Source organism: Pyricularia pennisetigena (genome assembly GCF_004337985.1).
Source record: "Pyricularia pennisetigena strain Br36 chromosome 4 map unlocalized Pyricularia_pennisetigena_Br36_Scf_6, whole genome shotgun sequence".
NCBI lineage: Eukaryota > Fungi > Ascomycota > Sordariomycetes > Magnaporthales > Pyriculariaceae > Pyricularia > Pyricularia pennisetigena.
Genome location: NW_021940918.1, coordinates 1,492,945 through 1,509,198, shown reverse-complemented (window position 1 = coordinate 1,509,198; position 16,254 = coordinate 1,492,945). Strand labels below are relative to the sequence as shown.

Genomic DNA, 16,254 nt, shown 5'->3' with positions numbered 1-16,254 from the left:
ACGTCAGCTCAAGCCTCCACTGCCTTCAACGCTGCTTCGTTATCCTCTCCCGCTTTTTGCTCCTCCGCGAGCAGATCGGCCTCCTCACTTCGCGTCATTTCCAGATTTCCTAGTCGATGTTTGACGTTCTCGGGCCAGCTCGCTGCATATTCCGGGTCGTGTTTGTTGGCCCAGAAAACGGTGGCCGGCACCACTTTCAGTTTGGTAATAGGTTCTGCGCCCTTCTCGGTCCTGGGCGTCACCTGTACGATTGTGTGCTGAATCAGGTTACCCTTGCCAGCACCTCCCAACACGGCCGCCATGTCGGCAATGGCATTGGCCTTCTGACGGTTGAGATCTTTGGCGCGATCCGGACGGCTCTGGTTGTACAGAGACTCGGCTTGATATCCCCACTCAAGCTCGTGCCGCCGCTTGAACTCGCGCAATGCTTGAAAGACGGATCGTCCAACCTCGCCCTCGCCCTTGGGAAACCTTATCTTGGCCATGGGCTTCCAATAATCCTTTCGCAGCTTCGCCGGCTTAGACTTCTTCCCGTTGAATGGTAGTTGTTTTAATGCTCGGTTGTGCTGTAAAAAGCCATGTAAGTCGTTGAACATCCCTCCCAAGCCGATCTTATTGTCTGTCTAGGAGCCGTGGCGACGCGACTTCTCGTATACTCGATTTGGAGGCAGCATGGGCCAGAGACTTACGTCCAGTGTGGGCTTTGTAGAGTATATGATCTGGTCAGTAGTCAAATGGTTGAAAACCCATAATTCCTCGCCATGACTTTCACTGAAACCGGCCTCATCCATCTTCTTGTGCCGGAACCGCTTCCTGGCCTCATCCGGGCGATACCTGGCCCAAGTGGTCTCATTGCGTACGCCGATACGGGAGACACCGACCGAGAAGCGAAGGAAAGAGGTCAATGGCGTTGAAGAGTTCATTTCGTATGACCGGAGGGCACCAGTTGTGGCGCCTACATATGCTTCCACCTTCCAATCACTGTTGTAGTGGACCTCAAGCTTCCCGACATTTTTGATACCTGCTGCTTGAACTTTGCTTGGCCCGTGCCGTCGTCATGTTATGTCAGCAAGTCACAAAGTCACGTGCTGAATCAGAGAAACGCCTTCTTCACCAGCCACATAGCTTCCTCTTTAGTGACAGGGTCTGTGGCGAGAGCTACCCCGCCAATGTCAACTGACTCAACCTCAATTCGGTGTGGTTCGTCAGTGGCCCCCTGCTACCTTTCTACTCTACGTCACTTCTGGTAGGATCCTGATTCTGCGAGCAGGTTCCACAGCCTTCCAGTCTGGATGAGATAGATACTCCAGCATCCTTGCGCTTCGCACGCCCGCCTTCGACTTTGTTCCATTTGCTAGCCAGATGGTTCGATACTCTTTGGGCATCAACAAGTAGCCCCCCACAACGACTGTTCATAAATTGAACCCATTTGTCCTGTCTACCTCGACCATTGGATTTTGCTCAGATAGACAAGTTTTTCACAACGAACCGAATCATCAAAATCACTCTTGCAGTGACTTTCGCAAAACCACCCCATAATTTTTTTTCTCTTCTTTTCTTTTCAATACCCATTTTAAACTTCACGATACATAATACTTTCTATCTACGAGCCTAATTTCACCACACTACCACAACCGCACATAAATCACCACACAGTCAGTCAAGATGAATTCAAAAATGGAATTCACAGATAGGGCCAAGAAGGCCATGGAGGACGCCATGAACCTGGCAGAACAACACGCCCACTCCCAGCTTCTACCCGTCCATCTTGCAGTTTCTCTCCTAGACCCTCCCCCGGATTTGTCAAAGGACCAACAGAACTCAACTGGTTCTTCACACACTCTCCTGAGGCAGGTCGTTGAGCGAGCCCAAGGTGACCCTCAGCAACTCGCCAGGGCGCTGAAGAAGACTCTAGTTCGACTTCCTAGCCAGGACCCACCCCCAGAGAATGTCACCATGTCTCCATCGTTCAATAACCTTATCCGCAAAGCCATGGAACTACAAAAGGTCCAGAAGGACTCATTCATTGCTGTGGACCATTTGATATCAGCCTTGGCCGAGGATGCCAGCTTCCAAAATTGTCTCAAGGAGGCCAACATCACGAAGCCTAAACTTATCCAGGATGCTATCCAGACCATCCGCGGTACAAAGAGGGTAGATTCGAAGACGGCAGACACGGAAGAAGAGCACGAGAACCTCTCCAAATTCACCATCGACATGACGGCCATGGCACGGGAAGGAAAGATCGACCCGGTCATCGGACGTGAGGAAGAAATTCGCAGGGTTGTTCGGATCCTCTCGAGAAGAACAAAGAACAACCCCGTGCTCATCGGTGAGCCTGGCGTAGGAAAGACCACGGTCGTTGAGGGTCTCGCCCAACGAATCGTCAACGCTGATGTACCGGACAACCTGGCTGCCTGCAAGCTCCTGTCACTGGACGTCGGTGCGTTGGTCGCCGGTAGCAAGTACCGCGGAGAGTTTGAGGAGAGAATGAAGGGCGTTTTGAAGGAAATAGAGGAGGCCAAAGAGATGATTGTCCTCTTCGTTGACGAGATTCATCTGCTAATGGGTGCTGGTTCCTCCGGCGAGGGTGGCATGGATGCTGCCAATCTCCTGAAGCCCATGCTCGCTCGTGGTCAGCTGCACTGTATTGGAGCTACAACCCTGGCCGAGTACCGCAAGTACATTGAGAAGGATGCCGCCTTCGAGCGTCGCTTCCAGCAGGTCATGGTGAAGGAGCCAACAATCAACGAGACTATTTCCATCCTCCGAGGTCTCAAGGAGAAGTACGAGGTTCACCACGGTGTCACCATCGCAGATAGCGCTCTGGTCGCTGCGGCTAACCTCGCGGCACGCTACCTTACCTCACGCCGGATGCCTGACTCTGCCGTCGACCTGATCGATGAGGCGGCCGCGGCCGTGCGTGTGGCCCGCGAGTCTCAACCGGAAATTATTGATTCTCTTGAGCGCAAGCTACGACAACTCAAGATTGAGATCCACGCGCTGTCCCGCGAGAAAGACGAAGCATCCAAGGGTCGCCTTGCTCTGGCGAAGCAGGAGGCGCAAAATGTTGAAGAGGAACTGAGGCCTCTGCGCGAGAAGTACGAGAGTGAGAGGAAGCGTGGCAAAGACATTCAGGAGGCGAAGATGAAGCTCGACCAGCTCAAAGTGAAGATGGAGGATGCTAGCAGAATGGGCGATCACGCACGCGCCGCAGACCTCCAGTACTATGCCATCCCTGAGCAAGAAGCGGTCATCAAACAGCTCGAAAAGGACAAGGCTGCTGCTGATGCTGCCATTAGCGCTCAGGCCCAGACGGATCACGGCGGCTCAATGATCACCGATGTTGTTGGGCCTGATCAAATCAACGAAATTGTCTCGCGGTGGACCGGCATTCCCGTCACTCGACTCAAGACGTCCGAGAAAGAAAAGCTCATCCAGATGGAGAAGGCTCTCGGCAAACTTGTCGTGGGTCAGAAGGAAGCCGTGCAATCGGTTTCGAATGCCATCCGTCTGCAACGCTCCGGACTGAGCAACCCGAACCAGCCACCGAGCTTCCTCTTCTGTGGTCCATCAGGTACCGGTAAGACGCTGCTCACCAAGGCGCTTGCCGAGTTCCTCTTCGACGACGCGAAGGCCATGATAAGGTTCGACATGTCAGAATACCAGGAGAGGCATTCACTCAGTCGCATGATTGGAGCTCCTCCAGGATATGTCGGACACGACTCGGGTGGTCAGCTGACCGAAGCCCTTCGCCGCAAACCCTTCTCCATCCTACTGTTTGACGAGGTCGAGAAGGCTGCAAAGGAGGTCTTGACTGTACTCCTCCAACTTATGGACGACGGTCGTATCACTGATGGTCAAGGACGCGTTATTGACGCTCGTAACTGTATCGTTGTGATGACGTCCAACTTGGGTGCGGAGTTCCTCTCTCGGCCAACCGCTAAGGACGGCAAGATCGACCCAACGACACGCGAGCTCGTGATGAACGCGCTACGCAACTACTTCCTGCCCGAGTTCTTGAACCGTATCTCCTCAATCGTCATATTCAACCGTCTCACACGCAAGGAGATTCGCAAGATTGTGGACTTGCGCATTTCAGAAATCCAGAAACGACTTGCAGACAACAACCGCAACATCACCATTTCAGTGTCGGATGAAGCCAAAGACTACCTGGGCAACGCTGGCTACTCACCGGCCTATGGTGCTCGCCCACTGGCCCGCCTTATTGAGCAAGAAGTTCTCAATAAGCTTGCCGTACTGATCTTGCGCGGGAACGTTCAAGATGGTGAGGTCGCACGGATTGAGCTCATTGACAACAAGATCGTTGTCCTGTCGAATCACCCTGACAGCGAGATGGGTGACGATGTCGACATGATTGATGATGAGGACGATGCGGTGGAAGAGATTATTAGGGATGACGACAATGAGTTGTTTGACTAAGCGGAGGACCTGAGGGATGATTACGAATCATGAAAGTAAGCTTGGGAGTTGAGCGTTAGGTTTGTTATTTCTTTTTTTATTCATGTATATTCTTAGCTATGATTGGGCTCAAAGGGTTTCCAAGATATGTTCAACGGCGTTGGAATTCGATTAAACGAATTAAAAATGGATTTATTGCAAAAATGTGTGTGATATGATTTAGTGTGAAATCAACTTGTGCATCTCCCGGATTTTAGTGTAGACAAATGAGAAAAGGATCCGTACTCAAAAAGTCTCGTCATGACTGAAACTTGTAAGTTACATCTACAGCCCCTTGACTAACCGATCAGGATTTATCCTCCAAGTCACAGTTTCTATTCTTTTGTATTCTTTCTTAGTAGAGTATTTATCTTTGTGGGATTGTACAGGATACACAAGTACAGATAAGTGGTAGTTAGGCACCCCAGAGACAAGCTTATTTATTTACAGCAAGAATACAAGGCCAAGTCGCTCAAGGCTGTTTTTCACAAGTTTAGTACAGTCCAGCAGAGTGTTGCCTCATTACGCGTCCACCCCTTTCGTGGTTGTCTCGTATCTGCGGATAGCAAAGGATGTTAGTGGTTGCACAGCTCGGTGGTGGGGTGTCTGTAATGCCAGATGGTAATATAATCTTTTTTTTTTCTTCTTGGGAATTTGGGAATTTAAGGAGCTTCTTACCTTTTGCCACGCATAGCCCAAACACCCCAGTTGCCAGAGCTGACGTCCTGGGGATCGAGGTCATTCAAATCCCACCTCAAGCTGCGGAACTTGTTCTCGCCTGGCTCAAGCAGGATGTCAAATTCCCCAGCTGCAGTCTTATTGACCCAGGCGATATCGCGCTCCATGTCAAACTGGGTGTAGCCCGTCACAATGATGGGAGCCTTCGTCTCCAGCAACATGGGCACGGTTTCTGACCACTCGTGCGCGCTGGCCGGGTGACCGAGACCAGGGTGGAAGAGGACGAAGCAGTCAAAGTACGGGTCGTAGGGGGCAAAGTGACCGGTCCTGTGGATGTTGTGGTAGTAGTCGACTATGGTGCTAATCTTCATGGTCGGCCAGACGCGGTCCTCGACAACGGCGCCATATGGGTTGCTAGGGGTGCGAGGAGGGAGCGGAAACTCGTCGTCGCGGTTGAGCATGCTCTCCGGCCCGATCATGATGAGATGAAGCCTCTGGCGTGGGAAAAGATGTGCCAGCTGAACCCACACGTCACGGGGAAGCGATGACTCGGCACGAGCGCCCAGCACGAATATCCTTGCTGGTGGTGCCTCGGGTCGCAGGCCCTTGACGGAGCCGTCACCACCAGATCTGGGTGGGTGAAGGGTATATCGCAGAGCTAAATAAGAAGCAAAGTCAGTCAAATTCAAAAGAGGATGCAAGGGAACTCTGGACCTACCACTAAAACTCTTCAACCCTTCCGTGGTCAAACGGCCACCTTTGCGGATGTTGTAGGGGCTTAGCTCATGAAGCACACTGCCAATGGTCACAGGATAGGTGAGAAGCCGCGTCGCCTGACGCATTCCTCTATCACTGTTGATGGCGTTGAAAGCTCGGGTGTACAGGAACGTATCCCAGCTCTCCATGTTGACCATGGCCTCCTCTAGCTGTGGACCGGCATATTGAAACTCTGGGAAGAAGCGGCCAGACCGTAAATCGTGGTCGTCCTCATTGATCTGTTTCAACACGTCGCAGATTTCCAAGTGCTTTTCGTAGTGATCCATCCAATGCTCCTTGCTGCAGTACACCGGGACACCACAGTCCGGACACTCAAAGTCGACATGGGCCGGGGACTGCGTTGCGTTCTCTGCGGGAGGCTGCACCTCGCCATCGGGGGTAACGCGAGACATGCGGTGGTCTGGGTGCGGGCAGTATGCGTGCTGACGGATATAGGCAGCCCTTTGGCGCATGCTAGGGATCGGAGATTCGGACATGGGATGAAAGAGGTCATCTTGACTGAGCAGTTTGGTCTCGGTCTTGGACGGGGCGGCTGCGGCGGAAGAAGAGTAGCTCGCATAGCTCTTTTTGATGGGCCCGGCAGATGAAGATCTTCTTGAAGCTTCGTGTTGGCAGGTAAGTGGCGTCGAGGAGGATTTGTGCTGCGCGGAGGAGCTTGGCCCTGCCCTCGGGGTCTTTGAGGGGGCTGTAGAAAGGCGCCTTGAAGCAGTCCGATGTGCCAATTGTGCAGTCATGTACCTCGAACATGGGCGGCAGAGTGTGGCAAACGCCGCCCGCATCGCTGGCTCTGCCGTTGATGCCATGGTGGTAAGTGGCAGTCGCTTGGGTTACTTGAGAACACCTCTAGCTGTAGCTCTTTGCGGGAAGGGAATTAATTGTACGTCTGCACTCAATACTGTTTGGTGGTCTGAGACCGGCTGTTTGCAAGCATTGCAAGCATTGACGAGACCAAGTGGAGCTTATGTGGGCCGATAACGATACTGTACACAACTCCACAAATATAGCTCAAAGATCATGGCATGATTGGCTGATGCTACGCAAAATTGGCCCCGCGACACCTCGCGCCTTCAAGAGCTCACCGCGACGAATTTTACCTCACCCGACAGCAGGCGAACCCGCATCTTTTTTGGTTTTTTTTTTTTTTTTTTTTTTTTTTTTTTTTTTTTTTTTTTTTTTTTTTTTTTTTTTTTTTTTTTTATCAACTTCCACTCTCGCCTGTGCGCTTTGTGCCCAAACAAGCGGCAACGCAATCAGTCTTGCTCCCTTAGAAGCGGCAGCCGCGCAGGCTCAACGCGCGTCTGTTGTTTGATCAAGATGGCGACCACATCTAATATGTTCTTGTATTCTCTGAGTATCCAGCCTCCATCCACCATCACGAGAGCTATCCTTGGCCAGTTCTCAGGAACCAAGGAGCAACAGATTGTTGCCGCATCAGGCTCGCGGTTGACTCTCTATCGCCCCGATCCCACTCAGGGCAAGGTCGTCCCGCTTATGTCGCATGATGTCTTTGGTATTATCCGAGATCTGGCCTCGTTTCGTCTGGCTGGCAGCAGTAAAGGTATGTTGAACGCGCTCAGCATAACCAATCCGTATATCCTTCTTATCGGCATCACTTAGTGACTTGAAGCTGGGTCGCTAGGTCCAACAGCGACGTGATGGCACGCATATTCAATGCCCTTCGACCAGTCTCCAGGTTGCATCCCCCCAAAAGCAACTCGTCCAACCTTTAGCTACTAGTTCACAGAGCTAACCCTCGTTGCTGACCAGACTATTTAATCATCGCAAGCGACTCTGGTAGGATTACTATTGTCGAGTATTTACCAGCACAGAACCGGTTCTCCAGGATACATCTCGAGACCTTTGGCAAGTCAGGAGTCCGACGCGTAGTTCCGGGCCAATACCTCGCTGCCGATCCAAAAGGTAGAGCATGCCTGATAGCTTCAGTAGAGCGCTGCAAGCTGGTCTATGTGCTCAACCGCAATTCTCAGGCCGAGCTGACCATCTCATCTCCGCTTGAGGCTCACAAAAATGGCACGCTCACCCTCTCTCTGGTGGCTCTTGACGTTGGCTACTCGAACCCCGTCTTCGCCGCCCTCGAGGTTGACTACTCCGAAGTTGACCAAGATCCAAAGGGTGACGCGGCCCAGAACGTGGAAACTGTTTTGAACTACTACGAGCTGGATCTTGGACTAAACCACGTTGTGCGAAAGTGGTTCGACGTCGTCGACCCAACCGCCAGCATGCTGTTCCAAGTCCCAGGAGGTAGCGATGGGCCCAGTGGAGTCCTGGTATGTGGCGAAGAAAACATCACATATAGGCATTCCAACCAGGACGCCTTCCGTGTTCCAATACCAAGGCGCAAGGGTGCAACTGAAGATCCCAATAGGAAACGCAACATCGTTTCTGGTGTAATGCACAAACTCAAGGGAAGCGCCGGTGCATTTTTCTTCCTGCTGCAGACCGAAGACGGAGATCTATTCAAAGTTACAATTGATATGGTGGAAGATGCAGAGGGAAATCCGACTGGGGAAGTGAGTCGACTCAAGATTAAATATTTTGACACCATCCCCGTGTCCAACAACCTTTGCATTTTAAAGAGCGGTTTCCTCTTCGTCGCCAGCGAATTCGGCAATCATCTCTTCTACCAATTCGAGAAACTCGGCGACGACGATGAAGAGCTCGAATTTTCCAGTAATGATTTCCCGGTTGACCCCAAGGAACCATATGAGCCCGTCTACTTTTACCCCAGGCCAACTGAAAACCTGGCCCTTGTCGAGAGCATCGACTCAATGAATCCTTTGATGGATCTCAAGGTCGCCAACCTGACCGAGGAGGATGCGCCTCAGATATACACGGTCAGCGGGAAAGGAGCCCGCAGTACCTTCCGTATGCTCAAGCATGGCTTGGAGGTCAACGAGATCGTTGCGTCACAGTTACCAGGAACGCCCTCAGCGGTATGGACTACCAAGCTACGTCGAGATGACGAGTATGATGCGTACATAGTCCTATCCTTCACAAATGGTACGCTGGTTTTAAGCATCGGTGAGACGGTCGAGGAAGTCAGTGACACGGGCTTTTTGTCGTCCGTCTCTACCCTGGCCGTTCAACAGTTGGGCGACGATGGGCTCGTCCAAGTACACCCCAAAGGAATCCGTCACATTCGCAATGGTGTTGTCAACGAATGGTCATCCCCACAACACCGCTCTATAGTTGCCGCTGCGACCAACGAAAGGCAGGTCGCTGTTGCTTTGAGCAGTGGTGAAATTGTCTACTTCGAAATGGATACAGATGGCTCCCTGGCGGAGTATGACGAGAAGAAAGAGATGTTTGGCACTGTGACCAGTTTGAGCTTGGGCGAGGTTCCCGAAGGGCGTCTTCGAAGCTCGTACCTGGCGGTCGGCTGTGATGACTGCACAGTAAGAATTCTGAGCCTTGACCCGGAGTCGACTCTGGAGAGCAAGTCAGTACAAGCACTCACGGCAGCCCCGTCGGCTCTGTCAATAATGTCGATGGAGGACTCATCTTCTGGCGGCACGACGCTCTATCTTCATATCGGTCTGAACTCTGGTGTTTACCTGCGCACCGTGCTAGATGAAGTAACGGGGGAACTTACAGACACACGACAAAAGTTCTTGGGGCCAAAGGCCGTAAGACTATTCCAAGTCTCCGTACAGAAAAGGACCTGCGTGCTTGCTCTCAGTTCAAGGTCATGGCTTGGATTCTCCGACCCAGTCACCAAGGGTTTCACCATGACACCTTTAGATTATGAAGAACTTGAATGGGGGTGGAACTTTGTGAGCGAGCAGTGCGAGGAGGGCATGGTCGGCGTCAATGGCCAGTTTCTCAGGTAAGCTTACTCCCTTATTTCTTTTGCCCTTCTTTTCCCACTGCGCCTTGCTATACTATGATGAAACCTAAGAGATCGAGCTACGGCTATGATTCTTTGTTGTCACTTCGGTGATACCAATTGTTCCTTCTGAAGCATACAATTTTACAAACTCTTGATTCAGATTCTCCGGCTGTTATGATTGTTTGCTAAAATATCGAGACAGAATCTTTGCCATCGAGAAACTTGGAGACAACATCATTCAGAAGTCCATCCCCTTGACATACACGCCACGGAAACTGGCTAAACACCCCACTCAGCGCATATTCTATACCATCGAGGCAGACAACAACACTTTGCCACCCGAACTGCGAGAGCAACTCATGGCAGCGCCAACGGCTGTAAACGGCGACGCCAGGGTACTTCCTCCAGAGGAATTCGGATACCCTCGCGGAAATGGTCGGTGGGCCTCCTGCATCAGTGTTGTTGATCCACTTGGTGACGGAGAAGAGCTGGAGCCAGGTGTTGTGCAAAGAATTGATCTCGACAACAACGAGGCGGCGGTGAGTATGGCTGTCGTGTCTTTTGCGTCTCAGGACGGCGAGAGTTTCCTTGTCGTCGGTACTGGCAAGGACATGGTAGTCAACCCACGACGCTTCAGCGAAGGCTACATTCACGTTTACCGCTTCTCGGAGGATGGGCGTGAGCTAGAGTTCATTCACAAGACCAAAGTCGAAGAGCCACCCACAGCTCTCCTGCCGTTTCAGGGGAGACTTGTCGCCGGTATTGGTCGTATGTTGAGGATATATGACCTCGGTCTCCGGCAGTTGCTCCGCAAGGCACAAGCAGAAGTGGCGCCGCAGCTCGTCGTATCCTTGAACACCCAAGGCAGCCGCATCATTGTCGGTGACGTGCAGCACGGCTTGATCTATGTCGCCTACAAGAGCGAAACCAACAGGCTAATCCCGTTTGCTGACGACACCATCGCAAGATGGACAACCTGCACAACCATGGTTGACTACGACTCCACGGCGGGTGCAGACAAGTTTGGGAATCTCTGGATCTTGCGATGTCCCGAAAAGGCCAGCCAAGAGTCGGACGAACCAGGCTCCGAGGTGCATCTTGTTCACAGCAGGGACTACCTCCACGGTACATCCAACCGCCTGGCTCTCATGGCTCACGTTTACACACAAGACATACCTACGAGCATCTGCAAGACAAACTTGGTGGTTGGTGGGCAGGAAGTGCTGCTTTGGGGCGGCTTCCAGGGTACTATCGGCGTGCTGATACCTTTCGTCAGTCGTGAGGATGCCGACTTCTTTCAAAGTCTCGAACAGCATCTTAGGAGTGAAGATCCGCCGTTGGCAGGGAGAGATCATCTCATGTACAGGGGCTATTACGTGCCTGTCAAGGGTGTTATCGACGGTGATCTATGTGAAAGGTACACTCTGTTGCCTAATGACAAGAAACAGATGATCGCCGGCGAACTCGATCGCTCTGTTAGAGAGATTGAGCGCAAGATCTCGGTAAGTTGTTTTGATATGCGTTTGTCATCATGCCACTTGTTTAACGATGAGCATCAAGCTAACCATAAGCCCCGTAGGACGTTCGCACTCGTTCCGCTTTCTAATTTTGCATCTTGGCTTGTGAAAGAAAACATGGCCGCCTTGATGGATATCAATCGTGTATTGGTATGTTGCTACTTGTGTTACAAGACGGGAACCAAAGTTCCATGTAAATATGGCGTATGGCGATGGCGTTGGTGCGTTCTAATATTTGAGGGATCAAGAAAGAATATAATGAGACATGTTACATTTGTTTTGCAGCCCAACTGCTTTGTGGGAAATGTTTAACAAAACAGCTTGGTTTACATGACGGCGCTAGCTAGCCTCTTGTGCCACGCTAGGCTTTGCTATATATTGAGTTGTGATTCAACGTCATGTTTAAACGATGTGGTTAACCAAAGAAAGGAAGGCTCCTGTCGTCCACGCACAGCCCCCATCATCGCCACGAGCCCAGACCAAAACTCGAAAGCGGCCAGGCCGACGACGACCTTGCGGGCGTGGCCGAAGAAGAGGAGGCGGACGCGGGTGTGCTGAGACGGTTCCAGCCCCCAGTTCCCCTCTTGCTGCTGCGGCCAGCGACCGGGTGCGCCCTCTCCCAAGCTTCATCGGCAAAATAAGCTTCGACGGCGGCCTCGACGTCGTAGTCGTTCTGCTCCAGGTACAGCACGGCGACGTCGTAGTCGGCCTCCTTACACGCAACCATCCACCTCCGTATGCGGCTCTTGCGACGCTCCTCGTCCTCGCCCTCAACGGGGTGCGGACTCAGGCTTGTCGTCGTGGTAGCAGCAGCGACGGGGATGAGGACCACGCGCCTGCCGAGCAGGAGGTGGTCGCTGCCGAGGCGGTTGGCGCGGCGCAGAGCGGCGGCGGGGACGTTGTAGCGCAGCGACAGGGAAGAGACGCTGTCGTGCTCGTGGTCGAGGAAGTGAAGGATCGGGGAGTCGTCGTTGGTCGTCGCCGATGCTGGTGTTTTTTCCGCCGCAGCCGCCATCTCTCCTCCCTTTTCGAGTGGAGGTGGCGACTCGGCGGTCGTGCTGTATGGCGGCGGCGCCTCAACGGGAGGGCGCGACGTAGCTGCCGTTACGAAGCCGTACGACGGCGGGTCTTTGAGCCCAGCTGGGGGCAGGCTGGAAGGCCCCGTGGAGATTTGGCAGTAGGGGCAGTAATGTGCGAATCGGTCGTTGTTCTATGAGTGAAGTGCGGTGAGTTGAGAGCGTGTTCGCGGGCGAGCGGATCTCTCCCGTGTTGGTTGCTGTAATGCATCCGACTGCGGTCGAGAGGGAAGACTTCCAAACAAAACAAAAATTACGTTTCCGTTTGTCCGTCAACAACAAGAAATAAAAAAAATAAATAAAAAAAAAAAAAAAACCCCTTACATGTATGCAACTCCCGCATATGGTCCGGCCGCAGCAGCCCAGGCGCCGAGACTCCGGCAACGGGGCCGGCGGCTTCTCAGAGTTCTCGGACGTGGATCCTTTGACGGGGTGGGGTAAGGCGGACAGCAGCCTTGCGCACGTGCAGCAGGAGGATGTATCCATTGCGTGACTGGTGGGGGGCGTGGTTGTGCTTTAAACTGTATATAGAGGCGCAAGAAAATGTAGTTGCTACTATGAGAATTGGGATTTGGGAAAAAAGGATGGGAGAGATTAAAAGATGAATTAAGGTGTCGATAGATACGACAGATGCCCACGTGTGGTTTGGTCCTGTGACGTACGTGATTGAGCAGTTGGTTGATAGGGCGTCCCAATTACACTCCCCCGAGGCGCGTGAACAAATTGATGATTGGCGGGGTTCGGAGCTTGTCTCGACTGGGAGTCTTCACATCTCTGACTAGATAGCTCTGAGCACATAGATGTAGCACCTTATCTAGGGATGTAAATCTGAACTATGACAAAAATGCCATGCAAGGATGAAGCAAACAGTTCACCTTGACACATAAAGTCGTAATTGTTTGCTCAACTGTTCCTGTACCATGCAGCCATAGATTACAAGTCATATAAATATTGAATCCTAGCCATCATGTCTAGAGACAGAATTACTCATCTACAACCCCCCTTTCAAATTCGAAAGTCATGTATTTCATTCATACATCATCTCATTCCCCTAGTATCCATTGTATTCCAATATGGCATCATATTCGTCGTGTCCCACCCATCGTCAGCGGTGAGTAGATAAGCCCAGGACTCCATGTTCATATCCGTCATGATGGTATCGGGAACTGCCATGTCGTTTCCGAAGCCCAAGAGAACAGACAGGTTTTCCGGAGAGGTCGAGCTCGCAGGCCTCTGTGGGAATATGCCAGGGGCCTCGCGAGCCAGTATTTCCTTCAACTCTTTGAGCCGGTATCGCAGCATCTCGAAGGGATCTTCCTTTGGTGGTATCGAAGCAGCCGAGGCTTCGATGCTCGAAGTTAGCGGCTGTTTGGGTTGGCGGCAGTAGCGCGTCACTGAAGACGTCAACGGTACACCGTCCCCGGTGCGACGGCGGAACGCGATGATGGCGTCGATCTGCCTCATCTGCCTGTCCATGATCCCTTCCAAGTCTATCTCGGATCGCGCGGCGTCCAGATCCCAACCGGGAGCCTGAAGCATCAGGAGTTTGACGATGGTCATAAAGGTGTAGACAAAGTCGGCGGCCGCGAGGCTCGTCATGCGCGGCTTGCAGTCCGACGGTGGCTCGCCTTCCACCTGGACCTCTTCCGTGTCTTGATGTGCAAATCGCAATGCCATGAACTCACGACAGGCGGTAAGGCAGCACCACAGGAGCTCCGTGCGGCTGACCTGCATGAGCTCCGAGGCCGCCTTTTCGTTAAGACCAACCTCAAACAGTAGTATCTGGGCAACGCGGAAGTGGCCCATAAAAACCTGTTGGGTTTTGACAGTCTCAGGCAGCATCTGCTCGAATACTTGCAGTTGCTGCTGGAAGCTTCTGACGACATCATCTAGCGGCGGCAGTTGGTATTCAATAGACCTTGAAAAGTTGCTGTCGTTGCGTAATGCTAGTGACAAGGAGATCGACTGTGACAGCTGCTGGACCTTGACTAGATTGACAACAAGTTCGTCCGTAGGATACTCCATCCTCCTCTCGAGAGTTCGGCAGCAAAAGTCGAGGTAAGACGTGTTCATGAGTTCATCCGGCTTTTTGTTGGTGGTAAATGCACTGTTCTCAATGTTAGAAAAAATGATAGACTTGGTTGGACGAGGTGGTTTAAAAGACATGTTTAGATATTGCCTACCTCGTGACCAAGTAGTATGTTCCTGCAAAGGCTCGCATTTTCTCCAAAGACTCGGGTGCAAGGGGGTCGCTCGTCATGCTACCTAGAGGCTGCAGAGGCGACAACGACGGCCCCTCCCCAGTGCCTAGAGAAACACATATTGACCGGGCCAAGAATATGAGGTTCGTTATCTGAAAGCTGTTCATGTTAAAGTTGTACCACGATAGTAGGAGCTGCAGACCTTGGAGGAGATCGAGTGACTTTTCGGGCTGAATAAACGCCGTGATGGCAATGTCGCTAAGAAGTCGAGATCCATATACGTTTTGCTCCAGGCCATCAGTAAAGGAGGCAGCCATGATGACAGCCTTCCACAAAAAGGGTCTCTTATTGTGGCTGAGGTCGGCTGGGATCACGACAAAGGGGAATAGTTCCGCAAGCTGAGAGCAATACAGTTGAACCAGGTTGGCTGCCCGTTGCCCTTCCGGCCAGTCGATCTCACTTGAAACCCTTGGAGCCCCCGGAAATGCCCCATTCTCGGAATTAGTATCATCGTTCCCCGATGCGGTCGAAGCAGAAGCACTCTGGGGCTTCGCCCCTGGCCTTGGCCCAAAGGTCGACGATGTCGTGAACGATGGTGGCTGGAGAGGGTCGGAAGTGGTGGGGAAGATGTGGCCCATGTCAAATTGGCCGACGAGGCCGGCTGCTGATTGTCGCCGTATGTCGCTCTGCGGGCTTTGAACCGAGTGGGGCGGCGATGACTGTTGCCGTCCGTTCAGCTGCTGCTGTGCTTCTTGATGTTGTCCCTGGTGCTGCTGTTGTTGCTGCTGCTGCTGCTGGGCTTCGACTACGGGCTGGAGTCTTGTCTTGAGCTCCTCCAGCCGCCTCTCCAGATCGGCAACCCTGTTGGACCTCGTCTCCTTCCTCTTCCGAGGCGGAGCTGGGGTCTGAGAGGCGCATGGTTTCTTCAGGCGATGGCACCTTGATATGGACCGCAGGGGAAGAAATGTCAACAACGGGGTGATGTCGGTGAACCAATGCTTGTGATGTCCCGATGATACCAAGAAAGGTAATGTGGGTAGAGCAGTAGAGTATATATATATCGTCTGACTGGTGGCCCCCCCGCATATAGATGGATAGTGGGGAGCGATCAAATCAATTACAGAGATAGGTAAGAGGTAAATAATCCTTCACTTACCTTTCACATATATCAGGTGTGGGCCCGGGGATGCAGCGTGATTTGGCGCGGGCACATGTTGTACATGCTCGGGGACCTTTGTTCTTGTTCGTGTTTGCGCTGCCAATTCCAACTCCGGTTCCGACTCCGGTTCCAGTGGATGCGGATGGTGGCTGTTGGTACTGGCCGATTGTGTCGCTCATGATCCTTGAAGAGTTTTTTTTTTTTTTTTTTTTCTCCTTTTTTATTCTGATTGTTTACTCGTCACCTGTTTCTTTTGTGTTTCTTTTAATATTCCCCATACCCTCCCGCAGTTTGATTGTAGAAATTAAGAATGAGCGAATCAAATCGAATTGGATCGGATCTTCAACTAGGGAACGGCGCAATGCAACGACATGCCCATGATGGGCTTTTCTAAATTCTGGGTTCTCGGCACAAAAAGTCTCCATACCTAGGCTAGGATCGAGGGGTTCGGCTGTGTCGAAATGGACAAAAAAAAAAAAAAAAAAAGAGCCGAGAGAATCTGGCTCTGGTTCCTTCCTGGATCAAGATACCTCAG

General features: G+C 52.1%; 6 protein-coding genes across 6 annotated transcripts; 3 read left to right on the top strand and 3 right to left on the bottom strand.

Annotated features, from left to right (window-relative positions):
* Positions 1 to 8: 8 nt before the first annotated feature.
* On the bottom strand, positions 9 to 923 carry PpBr36_06049 (uncharacterized protein; the record flags this gene model as incomplete). Its single annotated transcript, XM_029893196.1, has 2 exons — positions 9 to 566; positions 690 to 923. The coding sequence occupies 2 exons, from the start codon at positions 921 to 923 to the stop codon at positions 9 to 11; spliced, it is 792 nt and encodes a 263-aa protein (XP_029745606.1).
* Positions 924 to 1,665: 742 nt separating this feature from the next.
* PpBr36_06048 (uncharacterized protein) lies at positions 1,666 to 4,443 on the top strand (the record flags this gene model as incomplete). The annotated part of the gene is made up of 1 exon (XM_029893195.1): positions 1,666 to 4,443. The coding sequence occupies one exon, from the start codon at positions 1,666 to 1,668 to the stop codon at positions 4,441 to 4,443; it is 2,778 nt and encodes a 925-aa protein (XP_029745605.1).
* Positions 4,444 to 4,983: 540 nt separating this feature from the next.
* On the bottom strand, positions 4,984 to 6,719 carry PpBr36_06046 (uncharacterized protein; the record flags this gene model as incomplete). Its single annotated transcript, XM_029893193.1, has 3 exons — positions 4,984 to 5,017; positions 5,140 to 5,797; positions 5,858 to 6,719. 3 exons carry the CDS (start codon positions 6,717 to 6,719, stop codon positions 4,984 to 4,986), a joined length of 1,554 nt encoding a protein of 517 aa, XP_029745454.1.
* On the top strand, positions 5,332 to 5,687 carry PpBr36_06047 (uncharacterized protein; the record flags this gene model as incomplete). The annotated part of the gene is given in 2 exon segments (XM_029893194.1): positions 5,332 to 5,396; positions 5,411 to 5,687. The coding sequence occupies 2 exon segments, from the start codon at positions 5,332 to 5,334 to the stop codon at positions 5,685 to 5,687; spliced, it is 342 nt and encodes a 113-aa protein (XP_029745455.1).
* Positions 6,720 to 7,230: 511 nt separating the features above from the next.
* On the top strand, positions 7,231 to 11,372 carry PpBr36_06045 (uncharacterized protein; the record flags this gene model as incomplete). Its single annotated transcript, XM_029893192.1, has 4 exons — positions 7,231 to 7,474; positions 7,684 to 9,763; positions 9,969 to 11,268; positions 11,346 to 11,372. The coding sequence occupies 4 exons, from the start codon at positions 7,231 to 7,233 to the stop codon at positions 11,370 to 11,372; spliced, it is 3,651 nt and encodes a 1,216-aa protein (XP_029745776.1).
* Positions 11,373 to 11,743: 371 nt separating this feature from the next.
* Positions 11,744 to 15,898, bottom strand: PpBr36_06044 (uncharacterized protein; the record flags this gene model as incomplete). Its single annotated transcript, XM_029893191.1, has 4 exons — positions 11,744 to 12,434; positions 13,459 to 14,466; positions 14,543 to 15,499; positions 15,717 to 15,898. 4 exons carry the CDS (start codon positions 15,896 to 15,898, stop codon positions 11,744 to 11,746), a joined length of 2,838 nt encoding a protein of 945 aa, XP_029745601.1.
* Between the last annotated feature and the right edge of the window lie 356 nt (positions 15,899 to 16,254).